Below are 25,938 nucleotides of genomic sequence, written 5' to 3'. Positions count from 1 at the left end.
TGATGTCGCAATACCGTTTTACGTGACGTAAAACCCCCAAAAGGTAAGCATGAATTGACGGTGAGCGGGTTATAAGGAATCTGGAACAGACGCATAGTCTGCAGGATTGGGAGGGTAAGTATATGTAGAGGTCTGATCCTTTAGGCTGTTCATGTCATAAAGACATTTAGCCGTGGCCTGTTCTGTGTCTTGGACTCAATGTTCTTTTGTGGCCACTTTGCCCAATTTGTCTGATGTCTTTCTTGCGCATTTGATCCCTCTGTTCTGACGTCACTTGCTCGTGGCACATGCTGTCTCCAGGGAAACCTGAGCGAGTGACCAAAAAAAGGGAAATGGGAAGAAGATAAGAGTGGAATGGTTTGGGCAAGTGTTGCCGTCAGACCTGTATGCTGAGTCACTGAATGTGAGCGGCCTTCATGTGTGCATTTTTTTTTTTTTTTTGTGCCTGAGGGGCTCTGTATGCACAATTTGTTGGTCATTAGCACATGGGTTATTATCATTAAAACTAAAACCATTAACATTAACACTCAAATAAAATAATAAAAAAGAACTGCTATTTGCCAAGATAAAATTTCACATTTCTGTTTAGTTTAACTTAAAGTACTATAATCATTAAAACACAACAAAATTCATAAAACATGAAATCTAATTTAAAATATTAACGAAAACTATTATAGTATATCAATGATACTAAAACAACACTGCACCACTGATACCTGGTATGTTACATCTGACTGAACACTTTTCCACTCAGAGAAGATAAAGAATTGATGTTTTGACCTTAAATATTTTTTTTATCTAGTCATACATAACTTAAACCTTTTAAAATGTAATCTGTGTTGTGCTTTAGTAAAGCGGGTTTTTTTTTTTGTTTTTGTTTTTTATGTTGCCATATTCATTGTCATGGCTGGTTCATAATGACCCTCCTTCCCAGCTGTTACTGGGAGGTAATTAGCAGCAAGTGTTAGGTAAAGATAAGAGGAAAGGAATGAGATAAAGAGAGTTTGGCCCTTTTTGTTTTTATTTAGCAACGGTCGTTACAGCACAAGCAAACAGACTTAGAAGCCCACATCAGTGATGGTGTGAGAAGTGTGTGTGGAGACATCTAGTGGTTAGAGCAAAGCACTTCTGACTGATTACAATGAATATGAATCTAATTCCTCTTAGGTTTTAGTTATTACTAGGGATGCTCCGATACCGATACCAGTATTGATACTAAGCTCATGTACTTGTACTCGTACTCGTACTCGTACTCGTACTCGTACTCGTAAAAAAAACCCCGATACCAAAGACCGATACCTCATGTGACGTAACAGAGACTCCGGCGGCAGCAGCAGAAACCATGTCAGCCTCAGAGGTGTGGAAATACTTCAAAATTAATGATGACGACACACACATTGCGAACTGAATGCTTTCAATCACAATTCGTTATCGATTAGTGATGGCGGGATAGGCGGAATCGCGCTGAATGACACAGAATAGAAGCGCTCTCTCTCGCACGTGCTCCCTCTCTCTAAATAAATGTATAAATTAATAAATGTATAGGCATCGGTATCGGCGAGTACTAGAAAAAAGTATCGGTACTCGTACTCGGTCCTTAAAAAGTGGTATCGGTGCATCCCTAGTTATTACTCTAGTTTTATAAATTATTCTCGTTTTTCTAAACTTTCTAAACTGTCCTTATGTTGTGTTTTTTGCATATTTGTATTAAATATTATAGACGTATATTTGTTAAATATAAAATATTCAGCTGTTAAAATATTTTAATATTTATAAATAATAATGATTATATTTATTTATTTCTTAAATTTATTTAGATTTTTTTGTTTGTTTGTTTGTTTTTCTAAAATGTCCCTGTGCTGTATTTTGCATATTTTTGTTAAATGTAATTTAAATATTGTTTATTTGATCAATACAAAAATATTTGGCTAAATTAATACATTATTTATTAATAAGTAATTAAACGTATTAATAAATGATTTATTTGTATTTAGATAATATTTATTTTTAAAATTGTCAGTGGATTTGCCAGTGCTTCTCATGTTAGTGGCATCAAATCTTTGAAAATATTTGTTGCTTCGTAGCAAGTTAAAAGATTTCACTTTCAATTTAAAATTTCCTGATAATTTATCTTTTTTTTTTTTCTTTTTTTTTTTTTTAAGAAAACTACAGATATTTTTGCTAGATAAGACCCTTATTCCTCATCTGGGATCATGTAGAGCCCTTTGAAGCTGCACTGAAACTGCAATTTGAACCTTCAACCCGTTGGTAACTGCTGAAGTCCACTATATGGAGCAAAATCCTGGAATGTTTTTCTCAAACCTTAATTTCTTTTCGACTGAAGAAAGACATAAACATCTTGGGTGACATGGTGGTGTATAAATTATCAGGAAATTTTAATTTGAAAGTGAACTAATCCTTTAACTAGATTTCCACAAGCAGATCTGAATATACTCTATATGGACAAAAGTATGGGGACACACCTCTTAATTTTTCAATCAGACCCATTGCCACAGGTGTATAAAATCTAGCAACCAACCTGGCCAACCTGGAACCTTTTCCTCCCTGCTATATATTACACAGTCAATTGTAAATAATATTGGAAAGTGGAAGCGCTGTGATGCTGAGATGCATGGTGTGTAAAAGTTGCCTATACTTTGCTGATTCCATTGCAGAAGAGTTCCACTAGATGAACTGGGAGAAACTGCAACGCGCAATATGGTGGGATATGTCCCGCCATCTAAGTAAAAGAGCCAATTGCTGATTGATATAGTCATTGCAGCCGCCGTTAGAGGCTCCAGTTCCCATAGAAACTTGAGACTTTTTCGTTTGGGACTGCACATGCGCATTGGCTAGTCTAGCATAAAAAATATGCTTTTTTTAATGCTATTTGAGCATAAGAAACAGCATTTGTGGGACAGTTAATGTCAGATTTTGTTGCTAATTTGACATATGTTATTTAATTGTGAATTTTTTCCAAGCAGTTTTTGAGATTTCAGGATTCCCCCATTCAAATAGATAGGACTTGGTCTTGGATGCCCAGAATAGTTGCCCGGAGGCGTTACAAATATGGCCGCGAGTGAAATGACTTTCCTCATTTCACAGACATCAAAACAGGCTGCAATGACGGCCAGATATTGCATTCAGTTAAAGGTCTGATTGTCAAATTGTCCATCCATCCATGTCAAATTTTCTTCTTTACAATAGGGTGATTTACAAAAAAAAAAAAACAATAAATGGAACTGAATGATTTGTTCTGTTATTGGTGAATCATCACTGTTTCAGTGGAGTGGAGCTTTTCTTGGTACACGTCTTTTCTCATGAGACACACATACTGTAGATGCTTTCAAGGCACAAGAGTGGAGGGTTTTTTTATGTTTTATGTGTTATGTGAGTGTATGTGTGTGTTTGTATGAGCTGTTCTTGTGATTTGATTATTGTGTTTTGTGTGTTTTGCCCCCAGACTTCCATTGTTCCAAGCTAGTGCTTTTGCATTTCTCGCCCCAGCAAGAGCCATCCTTTCACTGGAAAAGTGGAAATGTAACGCAACAGGTACATGTCGCACACAAAAGGGTTCCCGCAGGCATTAAAAAGTCTTAAAAGTCTGAAATTTGAATCTCCTGATTTTAAGGCCATGTCTTAAATATGTGTATGTTTTCTGGTGTAGCCTATTATGCAGTTTGAATACATCCAAAACTCAAGATATACAGGGGCATTTTTGCCCCCAGTTCATGTCTTATATTAATTAAGCAATATCACAAGAGCAAGAGTGCCTTTTACCAGAGTATCATCACAATTGAAAATGTGATATTGATTTTTTTTTTTACTACAGTTCAATTAAAAAAAGTAATGTTGGGAGTAACATTTTAGGCACAATATTGTCTGTTTTTGCTTCATTTCTCCAACAAAAATATTGCAAAAGTGGACCTTTGTACAATGAGCACCAGATAGCTGTGCTTCATTACTGAATGAATTTGTGTTGTTGAACAAATCAGTTTGATGAATGATTCAGTGACTCAGTCACGTGCTTTGTTCCTGAATGAATCGGCGTTTGAATGAATCGGTTGAGTGAATGATTCATTGACTCAACTCGCTCATTAAGACAATCACTTGCCGCCATCTACTGACTGTTTTAGTTACATATTTAAAGTAGCATTTTTTTAATTCATATTTAAATATTCATTTTTTTTAAACCATTAATAGAGTTAATAGAATTCATAGAATTAAGCTATTTATGTAATTGTAAAGTAGGCTATCATTTACATTTACTTTACATTTCTATATTCAAGATATAATTATTAAAGCATTTATTCTCATAGCATTTTTATGCAATTATAATTGCAGTAAGTGATGCCACCTCTAAGCTGCATTAAACAGTCTGTGTAAATGCATCAAAATTCAGCTTCTGTGTCACTTCTGCAGTGCTAAAATGGATTTTGTCGATACTGATTTAATTTAATTGGTAAGAATTTGACATAACATAAAATCCACTTGTAAAGGCAGCTCAAAAACACAATCAGCAAAATATTTTCTTATTGACAAAATCCCAAGAAATTATTTTTGTCAACCCCAAGCGTAAGGTATTCATTTTAATTTCTTCAGATCTTAAAAAGGTCTTGAAAAGCCTTAAATTTAACTTTAAAAATGTGCAGCAACCCTGTACACACTCGTGTACCTTCTCAGTAACACTTAAAACCATTAATCTGATTGTCATGTTTCTCTGCAGCTGTTCCTGTATTCAATGCCACAGTGCTGCCACACACAGAAGACATCTGGCACCCCAGGATACGAGAGGTGTGTTAAAACAAAGAGACCAAAAGAAATGAGAAGTATATTTTTTTATTAAGGAACATTAACGTAAAACTACGAGGAACTAATGGTGTGAAACTAATTAAATGAAATGAGGCTGAAAGCTAAGGTCTAGAGTGGGTTTTAACAGGATTGCCCAATAGGATTATGGATTGTAATAATTGTAAAAAACCTCTATAGGACCACTACCACTGCAAACATTACTAAAAAAAACTGGATAGTTAAAAAATAACATCCCGGACCCAGGGTTTCACAGCAGAACGTTGCCTAGAGCATCTCCCTCTATCGGCTTGTCGTCGATCCACAATACATCCTGGTGCCATCACTTCCCCAGGTAAATGCCGCACATGTACACGGCTGTCCATGTGTTGTAAAAGAAAACGGGACTCATCGGACCAGGCGACCTTCTTCCATTGGTCTAAGATCCAATTACGATGCTCTCGTTCCCATTGTAGGCTTTTCTGATGGTGGACAGGGGTCATCATAGGCACTCTAATTGGTCTGTGGCTACGCAGCCCCATACGAAGCAGAGTGCAATGCACTGTGTGTTGTGACACATTCCTCCCAAAAACATCATTAAAATTTTGAGTGACTTGTGCTACAGTAGACCTCATGTTGGCTCGGACCAGACAAGATAGCCTTTATTGCCCTTGTGTATCGAAGAGCCTTTGGCACTCAATTTTTCAAATGTGGATGGATGGATGGATGGATGGATGGATGGATGGATGGATGGATGGATGGATGGATGGATGGATGGATGGATGGATATCAGCTGTGCTGCTTAATATTTTTGTGAAAACTGCTACATTTTGTTTCAGGATTCTTTGATTAATATAAAGTTCAAAAGAACAGCATTTATTTGAAATAGAAATCTTCTGTAAAAGAAGGTTTACTGTCACTAGTATACATAATTTTATATAGTAATGTACATATAACTTACAATAAAATGTAATTAACACAAAAATAAAAGTAATAACTGTAGACACAGACCTCCTTTTGAAGTATAATGCAGTGGTAAGTGTGGTTTAAAGGGTTAGTCCACCCAAAAATTAAGTAATTTATTACTCACCCTCATGTCGTTCCACACCCATAAGACCTTCGTTCATCTTTGGAACACAATTTAAGATATTTTTGATAAAATCCGATGGCTCAGTGAGGCCTGCATTGAGAGCATTTGGCGCACAAAAGTATTCTCGTCGCTTCATAACATTAAGTTTGAACTACTGTAGTCACATGAACTGTTTTAAATCTATTTTTAGTACCTTTCTGGGTGTTTGAAAGTCTAAGTTAACTTGCTCTCAATCTGTGGTGTATGAAGTACTCGAAAACCATACTTGAGTAAAAGTATAAATATCTTACCAGAATTTTTTTTTTGATATTAAACGTACTTAAGTATTGAAAGTAAAAGTATAAGTAAATGTAAAATACAAAATGAGCAAAGAAATATTATTAAAAATTGTTCTATACACAGTTTGAGCAGCAAGATTGTGTTCAGTTTTAACTCTTTCTTACATTTTGTTTCTTTGAATTAAAAAAAATGTTTGTAATTTTTAAATATAAAAAATATTAATATATTAATTATACATTGATCATTCATGTTAAATCACAGTGCATTAAAACTAATGTAAGAGATTTTAAAATGTTAAAATGTAAATGTTGAAATTAACAATGAACAATACTTTTATTAACCTTATTTAATGTTACAAATGGACTCTTATTGTAAAGTGTTACAATTTCATATAAATCCAAACAGTCATGCTTAAAAATTACCATCTTTACACACAAAAGCATAGGTCTATTATAGGTATACCTTCACACACCTCTATTTTAGGAAACTTGATGGTTATCTAATCAAAATATGTGTTACAGCACCGATTAAAAAAGAACTGAAACTGAATACATTTCTGATTTGTTTTGTTTCTGTCGCTGCATGATGAGGATACAGTTTAAATATGCAACTTCACTGGATAATGAATGCATAACGGCGAACAAATGGATATAAACATGCCAATGAATGCTAACAATCGTGACATTAAACAGTTGCTGTTTTTGTTACATTGTTTTAACCGCTTGAGGTACTACTAATGTTAACATCCTCTCAGCCTCGACGGCAAACATACTACTGATCTCCTCTAATGCAGCATCTAGTCAACAAACTAATTACTTATTTACTAATTACTGATATGAAAACAAGTACTGTGTATACACTATATAACATACCGTTTTGTTGTCTATGTTTTAAATTCGTTTTTGAAGTGTCCCGCTCTGTGCAGCACGCAGCTTCACATCACGTGTCAAAACAAACTCTACGAGTCATCGGTGATAGTTTTTATTTCACCTCTAGAGGCCGCTCTCGTACTGTATAATTAATGACAGCGCACTTTTCTCAGTCACTCCAGCAACGGACGCAACCCAGAAAATGAAATCAACCGTGGATGTGCGCGCACTTGTTTGCACATGCTTGCTTGCAGTCTGTGTTCTTCCTACTTTATTTTGTAGTAAGTAACGAAAATACTTTGGCAAAAAGTATTGGAGTAAAATTATACATTTTATTTAGGAAATGTAGTGGAGTAAAAGTAAAAGTTGACAGAAATATAAAAACTCAAGTAAAGTAAAGATTCTCCCAAAATATACTTAAGTACTGTAATGAAGTATTATTACTTTGTTACATTACACCACTGCTCTCAATGCAGGCCTCATTGGATTTTATCAAAAATATCTTAATTTGTGTTCCGAAGATGAACGACGAAGGTCTTACGGGTGTGAAACCCTTCAAGTGTTCTAATACTTTTTATGGCCACTATAAATATTGCTTGAATGTTACATTTGTTTGTTTATTTATCTGTCTTTTAAGAGATGTTTGTGTAAACAGATTTAATATTGATCTGGCCTAAACGGTGACGGACATGAAGATTAATCAACTTAAGCTGAATTCGATTAAATGGAGCTTTGTGCTGTCTGGAGGACTTGTCAATGACACTTTGACATTAATGGCTTTTAACCTTTACCACGTTTTTGTAGATTCCTCTCTTTTTCTTCTTTATTTGGTTCTTTTAGATTGTTTGTATAATTACACTTACCCACTACCTCTTTCTCTCTCTCTCTCTCTGTAGATCCAGGGTGCCATAATAGTCTCGTCTCTGATAGAGGTGGTCATAGGGGCCTTAGGTTTGCCAGGTGTCCTGTTGAAGTACATCGGGCCCCTCACCATCACCCCTACTGTCACTCTTATCGGACTCTCAGGCTTCAGGGCTGCTGGAGAGAGGGCAGGCAAACACTGGGGCATTGCCATGCTGTGAGTACGGCTCGCACACAGACATTTGGCTGTGTATGTAACCAATCTTTGGTGCTGTGGACTCGGCGTGTAAACTCTCTCTCCCCTTATTTAAACAGAACCATATTCCTGGTGCTGCTGTTCTCTCAGTATGCACGTAACATCCAGCTGCCGCTCCCCATCTACAAATCTAAAAAAGGCTGGACGTCTTATCGTTTGCAGCTGTTCAAGATGTTCCCAGTGAGTTTCTCCACAGTAATCCAAGATAAGAAATATCATAAAGATGTAGAGAATATATAAAAAGTACCTGTTAAAAGTAATGTTTTTGAATTATGCTGTACTTAAATACTGTAAAAACAGTAATATTGAGAAATATTATTACAAATTAAAATAACTGTTCCTATTTGAATATATTTTAAAATGTAGTTTATTCCTGTGACGCAAAGCTGAATTTTCAGCATCATTACTCCAGTCTTGAGTGTCACATGATCCTTCACAAATCATTATAATATGTTGATTTGCTGCTGAAGAAACATTTCTTATTATCGATGTTGAAAACAGTTGTGTTGCTTAATATCTGTGTGTAAATGGTGATACCTTTTTTTTTAGGTATTTTAGGTATTTTTGATGAATGGAAAGTTCAGTGAACAGCATTTGTTTGCATTTATTTAATAACATAAATGTAAATGTCTTCTGTCACTTTTGATCAATTTCATGCATCCTTGATGAATAAAAGTATTAATTTCTCTCTTTTTAATCTTAACACAAATGTTTGAATGGTATCATTGTTTCCACAAAAATGTTAAGTAGCAAAAACAGTTTTCAACATTGATAATAATAATAATAATAATAATAATAATAAATGTTTTTTGAGTGTCAAATTAGCATATTAGAATGATTTCTGAAGGATCATGTGACACTAAAGACTGGAGTAATGATGCTGAAAATTCAGCTTTACCATCAGAGGAATAAATTACATTTTTACATTTATTAAAAATAGAAATCAATTATTTTAAATTGTGATATGTAATGGTACTGTTCACAGCTAAAATTAGATTACAATATTCCCTGTTTTTATTATTTTTATTATTGTTGTTTTTATTGTGTATGTTCAAGTGATCATCTCAAAATCATTTTTACTGTGCAAATGTTGCTTTCTTTAATGTATTGGCAGGTCTTTTTTTGGGACATGTTTTGATCCAGATCTCAAGAATATATGTATTGCATCTTTTATTTCCAAAATGATCCACATTTCCCATGAGTGGAATTATCATGATCATTAGTAGTCTGGTGTCTCCAGATCCCAGTAGCGTGAGTTGGCACTTTCAGAGTCTTGGCACAGCTCGTAATCCGCCGTTAGCTCTGATGACAGCCATAATTACCCTGCTGTTTCAGAGATGGGGTCTTTTTGGCCTGGGTTTTTAAATAGAAGCACAGCAGACAATGACATGGCAATGAAAGTGAGCGTGGGTTGCAGATAGAGGCAAGCCAAAATACACAAATTGATCCTTGACAATGATTTGTCATTGCAGTGTTGTCTGCTGGTGTGAAGGTTAGTGAAGGAGGTTGGATAACATGTCTGGCTTTGTGTTCAGCAGTCTGGCTTACTCATCAGAATTAAGCTTGAGTTTTTTTTGTTTTTTTTTAAAGGTGCCCTAGAACCAGTTTTAACAACATGTAACATAAGTCTAAGGTGTCCCTTGAACGTGTCTGTGAAGTTTCAGCTCAAAATACCCCATAGATTTTTTTTTTATAAATTTTTTTTAACTGCCTATTTTGAGCCATAATTATATATGCACCAATTCAGTGCGCAGCCCCTTAACCAGCATAAACAAAGTTCACACAGCTAATATAACCCTCAAAATGGATCTTTACAAAGTGTTCGTCATTCATGCTGCATGCATGCATCGATTCCTGTGAGTATAGTATTTATTTGGATGTTTACATTTGATTCTGAATGAGTTTGAGGCTGTGCTCCGTGGCTAAAACTAACATTACACACTGTTGGAGAGATTTATTAAGAATGAAGTTGTGTTTATGAATTATACAGACTGCAAGTGTTTAAAAAATGAAAATAGCGATGGCTCTTGTCTCCGTGAATACAGTAAGAAATGATGGTAACTTTAACCACATTTAACAGTAAATTAGCAACATGCTAACGAAACCTTTAGAAAGACATTTTAAAAATATCACTAAAAATATCATGATATCATGGATCATGTCAGTTATTATCGCTCCATCTGCCATTTTTTGCTATTGTCCTTGCTTGCTTACCTAGTCTGATGATTCAGCTGTGCACATCCAGACATTTTGCCCTTGTCTAATGCCTTGATCATGGGCTGGCATATGCAAATATTGGGGGCGTACACCCCGACTGTTATGTAACAGTCGGTGTTATGTTGAGATTCGTCTGTTCTTCGGAGGTCTTTTAAACAAATGAGATTTAAATAAGAAGAAGGAAACAATGGTGTTTGAAACTCAGTCTATGTCTTTTCCATGTACTGAACTCTTGTTATTCAACTATGCCGAGGTAAATTCAATTTTTCATTCGATGGCACCTTTAAGTTGTTGGGTTTCTCTCTCTTTCTATCTCTCTGTAGATCATCATGGCTATCCTTGTGTCATGGTTTCTGTGTTTCATCTTCACGGTGACTGACGTGTTTCCTCCTGAGAAGGACAAATATGGGTTCTACGCCCGAACAGATGCTCGACAGGGCATCCTGGCAGCCGCTCCCTGGTTTAAGATACCCTACCCATGTAAGTGTTTGTTGTTAGCTGCTTTTTTACAAGGGAAATTATAAGGCAGCCTCACATGTATCCTTTATGGTAAAGACAATCCTATAATACGCTGTAAGCTGGGTGAAAAAAATAGATAAAGAAGAAAAGATAGCGGGCAGGAAAATGATTTCCTTCAATACTGAAAATTGTCAATAAAAATGATTACACCTTCTCTCTCTACACTGGACGCGAACGTTGTCGCTCATGTCGCATCAGCTAAAAGCCACACCGGACGCAACAAAGCATCCATTGCACAGCATTTGTCCTTTGTGTCAGTACGTCATAAGGCCAGAACACACCAAGCCGATGCTGACGAACTAGTGGCGATGAAAGCAGACTGCGAGGTTGGCTCACGTCGGCAGCGTCTGTGTCCAAAGTTGGCCTGACACACCGAACCAACACTCAACAGCCGACGGCCAAGTAGCACGTCCGCTCTGCGCCTGCGTGAGATGGAATGCCTTTCCAAACCAGCAGATGGCAGTATATGAACAGCCAATCAGAATGATCAGACAGGACTGACGAGCTCCGACGCCAATTCAACATGTCGAATCGGCCGAAAAAAAGCAGACGAGGACCAACTTCAGCCAACTTCACTTGGTGTGTTCCTGCCTATAAATAGAACAAGGCATCGGTTTACTGTTGGAGATTTGTCGCTCACGTCGTGCCACATCCAATGTAGACAATATCACTGATTTATAATGCTTTCTATTGTCTTTAGTTGCCGCTCGTGTCTGGTGTAGACACAGTGTTAGTGTAAAATAAAAATGTTGTTTTATGCAATATTTGTGTTTTCTATTTACTTTTGTGTTAAAGTATGCTGTTAACGTAGCAACATGCTAACGCCAACTTCTATTGAAGTCATTTGTTAATCGAGCCAGTGTGGCATGTGGAGTTGTTCACTATGTAGATTGCTCCATGACATTTAGAATGCTGCCTATGTAGGCAGCTCACTAGGTTTTGGAGATAAGCTTCTGTGTTATATATGAGCAACCATCCGTTCTTACAATTACACTCAGAATATTTCTGTATACTAATATATATGACTGTTTGTGTGTTCTAGTCCAATGGGGGTTGCCCACAGTGTCAGCAGCAGGGGTGATTGGGATGCTGAGTGCTGTGGTTGCCAGTATCATAGAGTCCATTGGAGACTATTACGCCTGTGCCCGTCTCTCCTGTGCCCCTCCTCCACCTGTACATGCCATTAACAGGTACAACACAAAGACACAGGAGCGTGTGATTATAAAAAAAAAACCTGATAAGACATCTAGCATGTGCTAATTTAATTCGCTCCACATTCCCATAATGGAATCTCTTTTTCCCCAGAGGGATCTTTATGGAGGGCATTTCCTGTGTCCTCGACGGCGTTTTTGGGACAGGAAATGGCTCCACATCTTCTAGCCCAAACATTGGAGTGCTGGGCATCACAAAAGTAGGATCTTTTCCGATTTACCCTCTCTTATATTTCTTTTGTGCATTTACTTACAATGAAGGAAACACAAATATCAGTTAATTCATCAACAATGCTTGGCTTCAAGGAGCTGGATGGTAAAAGCACATACATAGAACAGCCCATGTGGCACACAGCACATAGCAGCATGTGTTAGACTGGCCCTCGGTGACTGCAGTGGATCATCAAGACCTTAAATGCTGAAGAGAGCTGTTCAAGTTGCCAGCGAACTTCATTAAAGAAATAAGCTCTGACCTGTTATGTACTCCCACAGGGCCGTTCCCACAGGAACTATTTATTACACACCCTACTACTACTAATAAGCCCATTACTTTGATTTTAATAATTTTAGTATTACAGTTGCATTTAGAATTGCTGTGATGACGCATTAATCACTGCAGTTTGGGAATTAAACTAAATATCATCTTGTTCGTGGACACTACCATTCATAATTTGGGGTCATTAAGATTTTTATTTTTTTTTCTAAAGAAATTAATACTTTTGTTCTTTAAGGATGCATTAAATTGACAAAAAAGACAGTGACAAGATGTATAATGTTACAAAAGATTTCTATTTCAAATAAATGCTGTTCTTTTGAAATTTTATATTCATCAAAGAATCCTGAAAAAAATGTATCACAGTTTCCACAAAAGTATTAAGCAGTGCGACTCTGTTCAACATTGACAATAATAATAAAATAAAAAAAATTCTTGAGCAGCAAATCAGCATATAAGAATGATTTCTGAAGGATCATGTGACAGCAAGGACTGGAGTAATGATGCTGAAAATTCAGCTTTACACAGGAATAAATTACATTTTAAAATATATTAAAATAGAAACACTTATTTTAAATTGTAATATTTCAGATATGTTCAAATATTACTGTTTTGACTGTATTTGTGATCAAATAAATACTTCCTTGGTGAGCATCAGAGACATTCAAAACAAAAAAAAACTAAAAAAAAAATCTTACCCACGCCAAACTTTTGAATGGTAGTGTATATTTTAGTTGACAGTTTATCATTTAACAGATTCTCAGTTGTTACTATATATTACTGTGTAAATAACTGTTGTGTCATTTGTGTGATTGTCATAATTTATAAGTCACTGATATCAAACTGCTCAGAAAAGAATCTTTAAGACCTGATTTTATTGAGATCCTTTAACCATAGCATGATCCACTGACATCCATTGCTTTCAAATCCTAACCTTAATGTATAAAACTTAGAAGGCCTACATGAAGAGAATCGCAACATTAGCATTAAATGAAAATAAATTGTGGGCTTTCTTCACTCTCTGTGTTTTATTGTGTAGGTGGGCAGCAGGCGGGTTATTCAGTATGGTGCAGCACTGATGCTACTACTAGGAATGGTGGGAAAATTCAGTGCTCTATTCGCATCATTGCCGGACCCAGTTCTGGGAGCGCTGTTCTGCACGTTATTCGGCATGATCACCGCCGTTGGCCTTTCCAACCTGCAGTTTGTGGATCTCAACTCGTCCCGCAACCTGTTTGTCCTTGGCTTCTCCATCTTCTTCGGCCTGGTCCTGCCCAGCTACCTCAAAGAAAACCCCCTAGTCACTGGTAGAGGCACAAACACAAATACATACATACTTTGATGGGAAACGGTTACATTTGCGTCTTGAGGAACAAAGTGTGCATCCTTATTTTTTCTTCCATCATAGGTATAGTGCAGATAGATCAGGTGCTGAACGTTCTGCTTACAACTGCCATGTTTGTAGGAGGTTCTGTGGCGTTTGTGCTGGATAATACTATTCCTGGTAGGTGCAAATCTCATAATACACTCACAATAAAAAAATGTTTGTCTAAAGCTCTGTTTGGTTTTAGTCTGTGTCCAATCAATTTTTGGTGCAAATTCGTGTCATTTAGTAGCTCTCATCCTTGAAAATAATGAAACTATGCTGTAGTTCATGTATAATTTGAAACCTCAAACAATTTCTCATTTTCTTTTTATTAACAAATGGTGGTTAATGTGGTAACATTGTAATAACATTGCAATAACATTGTAATAACAAGGTAATAACATGGCATTTTTAAAAACATTCAAATATTTGCTAATTTACATCGTTTTTTTTATCAGATACAATATGGTTTTAGTTGAAATTTTAAGTTATGAATGTTTTATAAGCTTGTAAATACCGCTGGTTCAGAACTGACCTGGGAATGCAAAAGCTGTATGCAGATTTTTAATGCATTGTGAGGACTTTTTTTGTGTGTGTTATTTGCTCTGTTTAATCACCACTTAATGTTGAAATATTAATGTTAAGACTTCTATAGTACTATATAAAGTAGAGCTGCATGATTTGGAGAAAAAACAAATTGCAAATTTTTTTCTAAAAAAAAAAAAAATTGAGCTGCACAATTTGGCCAAATAGTTAAACTGTAAAGTTACAATATAGTACTTTTTTTAATTATACAACACTTTATAATGCAATACTAATATTTATCCCTTTCTAATTTCTTCATTTTCACATTATACCATCAAGCTTTTATTTTGGCAGAAAAGCTTCTCTTCTGTTGACAAGTTTACTTCCCGTTACAATTTTGAGAAGAAGAATGCAGTGCCATGTTTCATTCTAAAACACACAATACATTAATGAATTAAATCGCAGCCTTTGCGATTTGAAAACAGCACAAAGCCATTTTACAATTCTAAACTTTTTTTTTTTCTCTTGTTGGTTATGTTTTAGTTAATTCTATTTCTATATTATCCCAGGCACCCCGGAGGAAAGGGGCATCCGTAAGATGAACCGTGGAAACAGCGTATCTAAACGGGAGAGAATGGAGTCTTACGACCTTCCGTTTGGTATGGATTTCCTGCGGCGCCATCGCATTTTCAAGTACCTCCCGATCAGCCCCACTTTCGCTGGCTACCAATGGGGCATCTTCACCCATGGCTGCCATGAATGCCATGCCAGGAGAGAGGACGAAATGCCAACAAAGCCAGAACTGGGAGAAAGTGGGGTATAGTGTTTAGCACTGGTATGTTTGTCATAGATGGTTGTCACAAGGCTTCATTCCACCCAGTCAGTGAAATCTGCGATCCAGTCCCTTAATAAACAGCCATCTATAAACTTTTTTCATCCCACAATCCTTTAAAAACTCTATCCTTTTTGATCCACTCATCAAGTTTGTCATCAACACTAAAGTTGGTTTCTTATATGTTAATACGGCTGCTGAAAACTCTGACAGCGCAGCAGCTCGGGAGCTGATCTGAAGGTGTCTCCATGACAACAGCGAGTGGATGCAATGCAGGATGTACTTGTTCATCTCTTTCTGTGTGGGAGGATATGACAACAGAGACTTGATAGATGGAAAATCACTTTATAAAACCTACCGAATTTCCAATATCAGTGTTCCTTTTTTTTGGCTGACCTGAACCGCTCCGTCTACACCAAGCATCAGTATGTAGATAATTGGATGTGTTTGAAAATAAACGACGTACTAATGAGTGCCTGCGTGCACGCGGTGGCCACTGTCACACACCTTCACATTCACAACACACACGAACATGTCCATACTCGCTTTATGCATGACACAGTCCTGGATCCCGTTAAAGCGAGCGGATCGTTAAGGTTTACTTAGTGATGCAAGGTTATTGTGCTTTATGTTCGAATTGCACTGCTTGAATTAACGCACAAAATGTAGTTTGCTTGTTCCTAATTTAACTTCCAGTGTCCGAGTCTTGCTTCCAAACGCGCAAGTACTTAAATTGAAATGAAATTTAAGTCCCAATGCCTTAAATGTAAGGAAAATGATTCAGTCATACAAATTTGTTTTAGCCATGTCATTTATGTGGTTAGTTAGCTGCTGTTTTGTTAAATAGTTAATGTTGAAGGGGGCTTTTCTTATCACCAGTTATAAGTACTGTTTTTTGCCACCTCGAAATTGTAGTGATTGCAAGTTTCAGAGGCGTACACTAGCTATGCAGTAGGTAAAATGACGCGAAAGACGAATGTATCAGTGCGTGGTTTGCAAAAGAAGGAAGACTGGAATGGAAAAACTTGATGGTTGCACTCAGGCAGTCCCATTGAAAAATGGTGGGGAAAAGATTTTTTGTCAGAATCTATTGAGCCCTCCTTTGGGCGCCACATTTTTGGTCTGTCATTTGTTTGATTATAGGTGGCACTTGCTCACTGCTGTTCAAGTGAATGTGGTTTAATAATGTAGACCCCACAAGCACTGCAGATGTGGTTGTTTTTGGGCACAAAGGAAGGGCGGCGATGGGCATTTAGTTGGCATCTATTGACAGGCGCTGCAACTGTATAGATCCTATTAAAGGGTTAGTCCACCAAAAAATGAAAATTCTGTCATCATTCTGTCATCATTTTGACTGTCGGTAACCAAACAGTTGATGGACCAACCCCATTGACTGCCATAGTATTTTTTTTTTCTTTCTTTCTTTTCTCCATACTATGGAAATCAACTGTTTGGTTCTTTTGTGTTCAGCAGAAGAAAGAAACTCAAACAGTTTTGGAACAACCTGAGGGTGAGTAAATGATGCAAGAATTTTCATTTTTGGGCGAACTATCCCTTTAAGGCCAATTCGCACTGCACCGACAGACACCGACCAATGACACATCGGCGGCTTTTGACGGATCCGTGTGTTACCCCATTGAACGTCTTTGGTCGCCGTTTGTCAAATTGGCCTTTATACTGCATTATCACAGTAATTGCTATTCATTACTGTTTAGTTGTAACTATAAAGTTGATGTTTCTCATTTTTGGTTTACAGACATTTTTATAATCTTTACAGTAACATATAGCCAACAATACAAAAAGTCTTTAAATGTACACTATCAGTTATTGTTAAACGACTGAAACCCATTTTTGAGCATCTGCAATTTTGGAGACTCTGATGTCGTGACTGTTGACATCAGGGGTCATGAAAGAGCCTTACTTGATTTAATAGTGTGCAGTTGTGCTTTCACCTCTGTGATATCCTCACTTAGAGCTCCATCTGATGGTTGTATCTGTATCAGAGGCTTGCCATCTCATACTGTATCTACTTCAGATGCAGAGTTTCTTTTGTTGGTGTGTAATTTATTTATTTATATGTACTACGTCTACTATCTACTTTATCCTTTGCTGCCTGTAAGATTGAAAGTAGGAAATGGGATAAATATCTCTCCTTTCTAAATGTTTGATTTTGATCTGCTGAAGTTGTGCGTGTTGCAGCTGCTCGGCTTGGTGCAGAAAGAAATTGCTGTTTTATATTACCACAGTCTGAATATTTACAACATAACTGGTGCTTCCTCAGTGCTTCATTCCAACTAACATGTTTGAGTTTTCTCTCTCTGTCTCTCACTCTAGCTGATCTGTAATACAGCCTTCTGATCTGATGGCGGTTTGTTAGATTTTCTTTTGTCACTTTGTTTTAACCCGAAAACCCTAATTATGCAAGGACCATTTCACTTGGTAACAATGTTACAACTGTTACTTTGTTTTCAGCCTTATGTTTTTTAAACGTTCTGTGCATTATCACAGAGTGTTTTAACTTGTTTGAGAGTATTTAAGTGACAGTATTTGGGACCTGAAAGCCAGATCTGAGTGCTTTATAAAAGGCGATAATAAATTACTTATTGATTAGTGAACACTTGGAACGGAGTGTTGCAGTAATTGAGTAGAATAAGATTTACAATCCAAATTATGTTAAAACATACAACATACCGTATGTCATAAGGTATCCATTACTATAGCACTTTTTGTTCCTAAAAGATTTTATTTTAAAACATTTAGCACTCTGAAGTGTGGTGTAATGATTGTCTGAGAATCCAAAGTAAATGCAACTGAGAAAGTGTGCAGTTTGCCTCTAAAGCCCCTTCTGTTCACACCGATAGTGCTTGCAGTGGTGTCAGTTCTCATCTCCAAACTATTTCATCCTTAAATAGTTTATTGTATTGTTATTGAAAACAGAATATGACCACTTATGAAGACCTTTTACATCCTGTACTGTTTATCTGTTAATCGTAAAAGTTTCTATGGCAATGACATACATACTTATTTGTCCAGTGATGAGGATTTTATATATATATATAAATAAATAAATTTTAACATCTGTCTTTGGCCAATATTCACTATTATTATTATTATTATTATTATTATTGTTGTTATTATTATTATTAGCACTTAATATTGATGCTACATATGATTTTGATATGAGAATATTTTGGTAACACAAGCAGTTGTGATGAATCCCAGTATCCACTGAGATTTAAAGGTTGTAATGGGTCTTAATAACATGGTGGCATGTGATTAGAAGAAAAATAACCCTTCAATTATTTTGAAGGGGTATATCTGAAGAATATACTTGGTCTATATCAACAGTAATATCTTTTTAATGTTTTATTGATTTTTTTTTTTTTTTTTTGATTTTTTTTTTACATATATATACATCATTTTGTTTTTACAGACAAAAAATAAAAGATGTTTGGAAAAAATGCATTTAATCTTAAATCATCATGCTGCAAAGCGCACCAATTTGTTACATTATTATTTAAGAGTACAACAAATTCTTCGTTGTTGTTGTTGTTTTTTGTTTTTAAATCTGTAGTTTGATTGAATATTTTTGTTAACTAGACTGTTTTCATATTGTATTTTTCTAACATTACTTCCTGTTCATGTTAATAGATTTAGAAAGAGGTGCAATGCTTTGAGACTATTATAAATATAAGAATATATATATTAAGTGCAGAATGTGCTCTATTCTTGGACCAGCCATTGCAACTCCTGTTAGTAGAAACAGCAGAAATTGTTTTGTTCCATCTTCCTAAAGATATTTAATAAGATGTTTCTGAACAAATCATAATGTCTTTTGTCTTTTTTTATTTGAGTGCATTTGTTTGTATGTATAATGAGTCCTTATGTGTGTGGGGGAAAAAAAAGGAACTATTAATATTGCTGTGTGGTTGCACGATTTAATCATTAAAAGATCGCGATCTTGATTCAAACACCCACATAATCTTACAATCGAAGTAAAAATGAATCGTGTCTATTAAACCATGAGAGCTGTCATGTAATATTTTCAGCTACACAGTATCATTATTTCTCTCTTGCAATAATTCAAATTATCACAGAAGTACTGGGATAAAAGTGTATAGTTTGGATAAACACTGATGTCTACAGGTACTAGCAGATCCCACTTCAAGTAATGATTGTATCATTACATTGTTACACCAGTAGGTGGCGACAAGTGACTGTTAAAAACATGTATTTTGTCATTGAATCACTGCTTCAAGTTGAATCACTGCTTCACTGCTTGTTCAAAAACGCTGATTCATCCAGTAATGAAACAAGGGAATTATTTATGAGTGAGCCATTAAATCACTGATTCAAGAGATTTGTTAAAAAACGCTGATTCATTCAGTAATGAAACAAGTGAAGTATTTGAGTGAGCCATTAAATCACCGATTCAAGAGATTTGTTCAAAAATGCTGATTCATCCATAATAAAACAAGTGAAGTATTTGAGTGAGCCATTAAATCACTGATTCAAGAGATTTGTTCAAAAATGCTGATTCATCCAGTAATGAAACAAGTGAAGTATTTGAGTGAGCCATTAAATCACTGATTCAAGAGATTTGTTCAAAAACGCTGATTCATCCATAATGAAACAAGTGAAGTATTTGTGAGCCATTAAATCACTGATTCAAGAGATTTGTTCAAAAACGCTGATTCATCCAGTAATGAAACAAGTGAAGTATTTGAGTGAGCCATTAAATCACTGATTCAAGAGATTTGTTCAAAAACGCTGATTCATCCATAATGAAACAAGTGAAGTATTTGAGTGAGCCATTAAATCACTGATTCAAGAGATTTGTTCAAAAACGCTGATTCATTCAGTAATGAAACAAGGGAATTATTTATGAGTGAGCCATTAAATCACTGATTCAAGAGATTTGTTCAAAAACGCTGATTCATCCATAATGACACAAGTGAAGTATTTGAGTGAGCCATAAAATCGCTGATTCAAGAGATTTGTTCAAAAACGCTGATTCATTCATAATAAAACAAGTGAAGTATTTGAGTGAGCCATTAAATCACTGATTCAAGAGATTTGTTCAAAAACGCTGATTCATCCAGTAATGAAACAAGGGAATTATTTATGAGTGAGTCATTAAATCACTGATTCAAGAGATTTGTTCAAAAACGCTGATTCATTCATAATGAAACAAGTGAAGTATTTGAGTGAGCCATTAAATCACTGATTCAAGAGATTTGTTCAAAAACGCTGATTCATCCAGTAATGAAACAAGTGAAGTATTTGAGTGAGCCATTAAATCACTGATTCAAGAGATTTGTTCAAAAACGCTGATTCATTCAGTAATGAAACAAGGGAATTATTTATGAGTGAGCCATTAAATCACTGATTCAAGAGATTTGTTCAAAAACGCTGATTCATCCATAATGACACAAGTGAAGTATTTGAGTGAGCCATAAAATCGCTGATTCAAGAGATTTGTTCAAAAACGCTGATTCATTCATAATAAAACAAGTGAAGTATTTGAGTGAGCCATTAAATCACTGATTCAAGAGATTTGTTCAAAAACGCTGATTCATCCAGTAATGAAACAAGGGAATTATTTATGAGTGAGTCATTAAATCACTGATTCAAGAGATTTGTTCAAAAATGCTGATTCATCCAGTAATGAAACAAGTGAAGTATTTGAGTGAGCCATTAAAACACTGATTCAAGAGATTTGTTCAAAAACGCTGATTCATTCATAATGAAACAAGTGAAGTATTTGAGTGAGCCATTAAATCACTGATTCAAGAAATTTGTTCAAAAATGCTGATTCATCCAGTAATGAAACCAGGGAATTATTTATGAGTGAACCATTAAATCACTGATTCAAGAGATTTGTTCAAAAATGCTGATTCATCCAGTAATGAAACAAGTGAAATATGAGTGAGCCAATAAATCACTGATTCAAGAGATTTGTTCAAAAATGCTGATTCATCCAGTAATGAAACAAGTGAAGTATTTGAGTGAGCCATTAAATCACTGATTCAAGAGATTTGTTCAAAAACGCTGATTCATCCATAATGAAACAAGTGAAGTATTTGAGTGAGCCATTAAATCACTGATTCAAGAGATTTGTTCAAAAACGCTGATTCATCCAGTAATGAAACAAGTGAAGTATTTGAGTGAGCCATTAAATCACTGATTCAAGAGATTTGTTCAAAAACGCTGATTCATCCATAATGACACAAGTGAAGTATTTGAGTGAGCCATAAAATCGCTGATTCAAGAGATTTGTACAAAAACGCTGATTCATTCATAATAAAACAAGTGAAGTATTTGAGTGAGCCATTAAATCACTGATTCAAGAGATTTGTTCAAAAACGCTGATTCATCCAGTAATGAAACAAGGGAATTATTTATGAGTGAGTCATTAAATCACTGATTCAAGAGATTTGTTCAAAAATGCTGATTCATCCAGTAATGAAACAAGTGAAGTATTTGAGTGAGCCATTAAATCACTGATTCAAGAGATTTGTTCAAAAACGCTGATTCATCCAGTAATGAAACAAGGGAATTATTTATGAGTGAGCCATTAAAACACTGATTCAAGAGATTTGTTCAAAAACGCTGATTCATTCATAATGAAACAAGTGAAGTATTTGAGTGAGCCATTAAATCACTGATTCAAGAAATTTGTTCAAAAATGCTGATTCATCCAGTAATGAAACCAGGGAATTATTTATGAGTGAACCATTAAATCACTGATTCAAGAGATTTGTTCAAAAATGCTGATTCATCCAGTAATGAAACAAGTGAAATATGAGTGAGCCAATAAATCACTGATTCAAGAGATTTGTTCAAAAATGCTGATTCATCCAGTAATGAAACAAGTGAAGTATTTGAGTGAGCCATTAAATCACTGATTCAAGATATTTGTTCAAAAACGCTGATTCATCCATAATAAAACAAGTGAAGTATTTGAGTGAGCCATTAAATCACTGATTCAAGAGATTTGTTCAAAAACGCTGATTCATCCAGTAATGAAACAAGTGAAGTATTTGAGTGAGCCATTAAATCACTGATTCAAGAGATTTGTTCAAAAACGCTGATTCATCCATAATGAAACAAGTGAAGTATTTGAGTGAGCCATTAAATCACTGATTCAAGAGATTTGTTCAAAAACGCTGATTCATTCAGTAATGAAACAAGGGAATTATTTATGAGTGAGCCATTAAATCACTGATTCAAGAGATTTGTTCAAAAACGCTGATTCATCCATAATGACACAAGTGAAGTATTTGAGTGAGCCATAAAATCGCTGATTCAAGAGATTTGTTCAAAAACGCTGATTCATTCATAATAAAACAAGTGAAGTATTTGAGTGAGCCATTAAATCACTGATTCAAGAGATTTGTTCAAAAACGCTGATTCATCCAGTAATGAAACAAGGGAATTATTTATGAGTGAGTCATTAAATCACTGATTCAAGAGATTTGTTCAAAAACGCTGATTCATCCATAATGACACAAGTGAAGTATTTGAGTGAGCCATTAAATCACTGATTCAAGAGATTTGTTCAAAAACGCTGATTCATCCATAATGACACAAGTGAAGTATTTGAGTGAGCCATAAAATCGCTGATTCAAGAGATTTGTTCAAAAACGCTGATTCATTCATAATAAAACAAGTGAAGTATTTGAGTGAGCCATTAAATCACTGATTCAAGAGATTTGTTCAAAAATGCTGATTCATCCAGTAATGAAACAAGGGAATTATTTATGAGTGAGTCATTAAATCACTGATTCAAGAGATTTGTTCAAAAATGCTGATTCATCCAGTAATGAAACAAGTGAAGTATTTGAGTGAGCCATTAAATCACTGATTCAAGAGATTTGTTCAAAAACGCTGATTCATCCAGTAATGAAACAAGGGAATTATTTATGAGTGAGCCATTAAATCACTGATTCAAGAGATTTGTTCAAAAATGCTGATTCATCCAGTAATGAAACAAGTGAAGTATTTGAGTGAGCCATTAAAACACTGATTCAAGAGATTTGTTCAAAAACGCTGATTCATTCATAATGAAACAAGTGAAGTATTTGAGTGAGCCATTAAATCACTGATTCAAGAGATTTGTTCAAAAATGCTGATTCATCCAGTAATGAAACAAGTGAAATATGAGTGAGCCATTAAATCACTGATTCAAGAGATTTGTTCAAAAATGCTGATTCACCCAGTAATGAAACAAGTGAAGTATTTGAGTGAGCCATTAAATCACTGATTCAAGAGATTTGTTCAGAAATGCTGATTCATCCAGTAATGAAACAAGGGAATTATTTATGAGTGAGTCATTAAATCACTGATTCAAGAGATTTGTTCAAAAACAAATATTCATCTAAAATGAAATAAAGTATTTAGGTTTGTTCGAGATGCATTGGCACTGCGCAGACCGATCGGTGTGACATCAAAGTATCAGAGCGATTGGAGATCAGACTACTCTCTATGATTTGAATTGCTCTCACAGTACTTTGATCATACGCTGATCGGTCTGCGCAGCGCTGATGCATCTCGAACAAGCCTTTTATGAGTGAGTCATTGAATCATTCATTCAAACCATCTTTTTAAAATAATTCATTCTAATTAAACATTTTTAAATGGACTGCAGCAATTCATGTTTTGTCAGAACCACTAGCAAACTGTGCTATTTTATTTAGTTGTCTGTTTAGAATCGTGGGAAAATCATGATCTCAATCACGATTCTCAGTTTATCCAGAATCGTGCAGACTTCAACACTGTTGAAAGTGGATCAGACGGACCAAGCACCAAAACACACTTGTAGCCAATCAGCAGTAAGGGACGTATACATTCATTAGGGGGGAGGTGCCTGTGTTGAATAGTGTCTGTGAATTTGGGGGCGGAGCTATAAAGGTAGGGGTGTGATCTTTTCGGTAGGCGTGTTTTTGTTTTGGTGACTTCAAATCAACAGAGTTTCTCAGAAATCACTTACTGCACCTTTAATAATATAATATTAGATTTTTGACCAAAAAAAATTAATGATTAGTACTAGTTAAGTGTATCAGGATGGGGGAAAAAAGATTGAGAAGATTTTTTTTAATTAATCACCATCTATTTAGGTGACAACTGACAATAAAATGTTGTTCTCTCTTTGTCTGATCTTGAAAACTCATTAAGTATATCAGGTGACACATATCTGTTCTTCACTTCTGCTTCTTCCATCAGCACAGTGTGTGTTGACCGTAACAGACTTGAGTTAACATGATTAGTCACACACAACTTAAGCACACTCAGTTCATAGATGCAGGAAAGCAGTCAGAGTAGGGGACAAAGAGAGATTTAAAAAAAAATAAACAGATGTTGTCAACAACACCAGGTTATTTGTTGTCAACTGGAAGCACATTATGAATATAGGAAGCACCGTTTATTTACCAAATTATATAATATATTATAGTCCTACAACATTGTCTAATGTCTGGACAAAACCTTAATACAAACACAGAGAAAATATTTAGAAACAAACTAAATTTGTTTCACTTTTCACTTCGTATTAGTTTTAATTCTTTTTAATCCTGAGCTCCCAATACACTTTGTAGCTTTTAAGGCTTCATTAACCCTTTAAATTTGTTCTGGACAGATGGCTAGATCAGAGGGTAGTGAATTACAAGAGATTAAAACGATATCAGCCATTCTCAGCTCACATTTGCTCATTTTCTGACCCATGATGATCTAATCCCCACTCTCAGTGTCATTAACCCATTTGTTACCAAATTTTCCACAGCTTAAAGTTTTATTCTTTGAATAGACCAATGAAGCAAACTGCAGGTGTAACAGTAATATTGTGAAAACTTTTTTACAGTCTAAAATATTTTAATATATTTTAAAATGTAATTCATTTCTCTGATGGCAACGCTGTTTTTTTCGCAGCTATTACTCTAGTCTTGGGTGTCACATGATCCTTCAGAAATTAAAGGGTTAGTTCACCCAAAAATGAAAATTCTGTCATTTATTACTCACGCTCATGCCATTCCAGACCCGTAAGACCTTCGTTAATCTTCGGAACGCAAATTGAGATATTTTTGATGAAATCCGATGGCTCCGTGAGGCCTGCATAGATAGCAATGACATTTCCTCTCTCAAGATCCATAAAGGTACTAAAAACATATTTAAATCAGTTCATGCAAGTACAGTGGTTCGATAATAATATTATAAAGCGACAAGAACATTTTTGGTGGGCCAAAAAAAAAAAAAATTATTTAGTGATGGCCAATTTCAAAACACTGCTTCAAGAAGCTTCGGAGCACAAATGAATCAGTGTGTCGAATCAGCGGTTCGGAGCGCCAAAGTCATGTGATTTCAGCAGTTTGGCGGTTTCACATGCGATCCGAATCATGATTCGATACGCTGATTCATTGTGCTCCAAAGCTTTATGAAGCAGTGTTTTGAAATAGCCCATCACTAAATAAGTCGTTATTTTGTTTTTTTTGCCGCACCAAAAATATTCTCGTCGCTTTATAATATTAATATTGAACCACTGTACTCACATGAACTGATTTAAATATGTTTTTAGTACATTAATGGATCTTGAGAGAGGAAATGTCATTGCTGGCTACGCAGGCCTCACTGAGCCAT

General features: G+C 35.5%; 1 protein-coding gene across 2 annotated transcripts in view; it reads left to right on the top strand.

Moving 5' to 3' along the window:
- Positions 1 to 15,995, top strand: part of slc23a2 (solute carrier family 23 member 2) — a 43,937-nt gene extending 27,942 nt beyond the window's left edge. For both annotated transcript variants that reach the window (XM_048209443.1, XM_048209444.1), the window contains 10 exons: positions 3,464 to 3,552; positions 4,727 to 4,794; positions 7,923 to 8,104; positions 8,203 to 8,323; positions 10,684 to 10,840; positions 11,922 to 12,069; positions 12,185 to 12,290; positions 13,623 to 13,890; positions 13,992 to 14,087; positions 15,044 to 15,995. In XM_048209443.1, coding sequence (XP_048065400.1) covers positions 3,464 to 3,552; positions 4,727 to 4,794; positions 7,923 to 8,104; positions 8,203 to 8,323; positions 10,684 to 10,840; positions 11,922 to 12,069; positions 12,185 to 12,290; positions 13,623 to 13,890; positions 13,992 to 14,087; positions 15,044 to 15,297 — 1,489 coding nt within the window. In that variant the 3' untranslated portion in view covers positions 15,298 to 15,995. The remainder of the gene's footprint in view (positions 1 to 3,463; positions 3,553 to 4,726; positions 4,795 to 7,922; positions 8,105 to 8,202; positions 8,324 to 10,683; positions 10,841 to 11,921; positions 12,070 to 12,184; positions 12,291 to 13,622; positions 13,891 to 13,991; positions 14,088 to 15,043) is intronic.
- Positions 15,996 to 25,938: the final 9,943 nt, after the last annotated feature.

This window comes from Megalobrama amblycephala, linkage group LG12 (genome assembly GCF_018812025.1).
Source record: "Megalobrama amblycephala isolate DHTTF-2021 linkage group LG12, ASM1881202v1, whole genome shotgun sequence".
NCBI classification, from domain to species: Eukaryota; Metazoa; Chordata; class Actinopteri; order Cypriniformes; family Xenocyprididae; genus Megalobrama; species Megalobrama amblycephala.
Note: the sequence above shows the minus strand (reverse complement) of the source record. Positions and strands in the feature narration are given on the sequence as shown.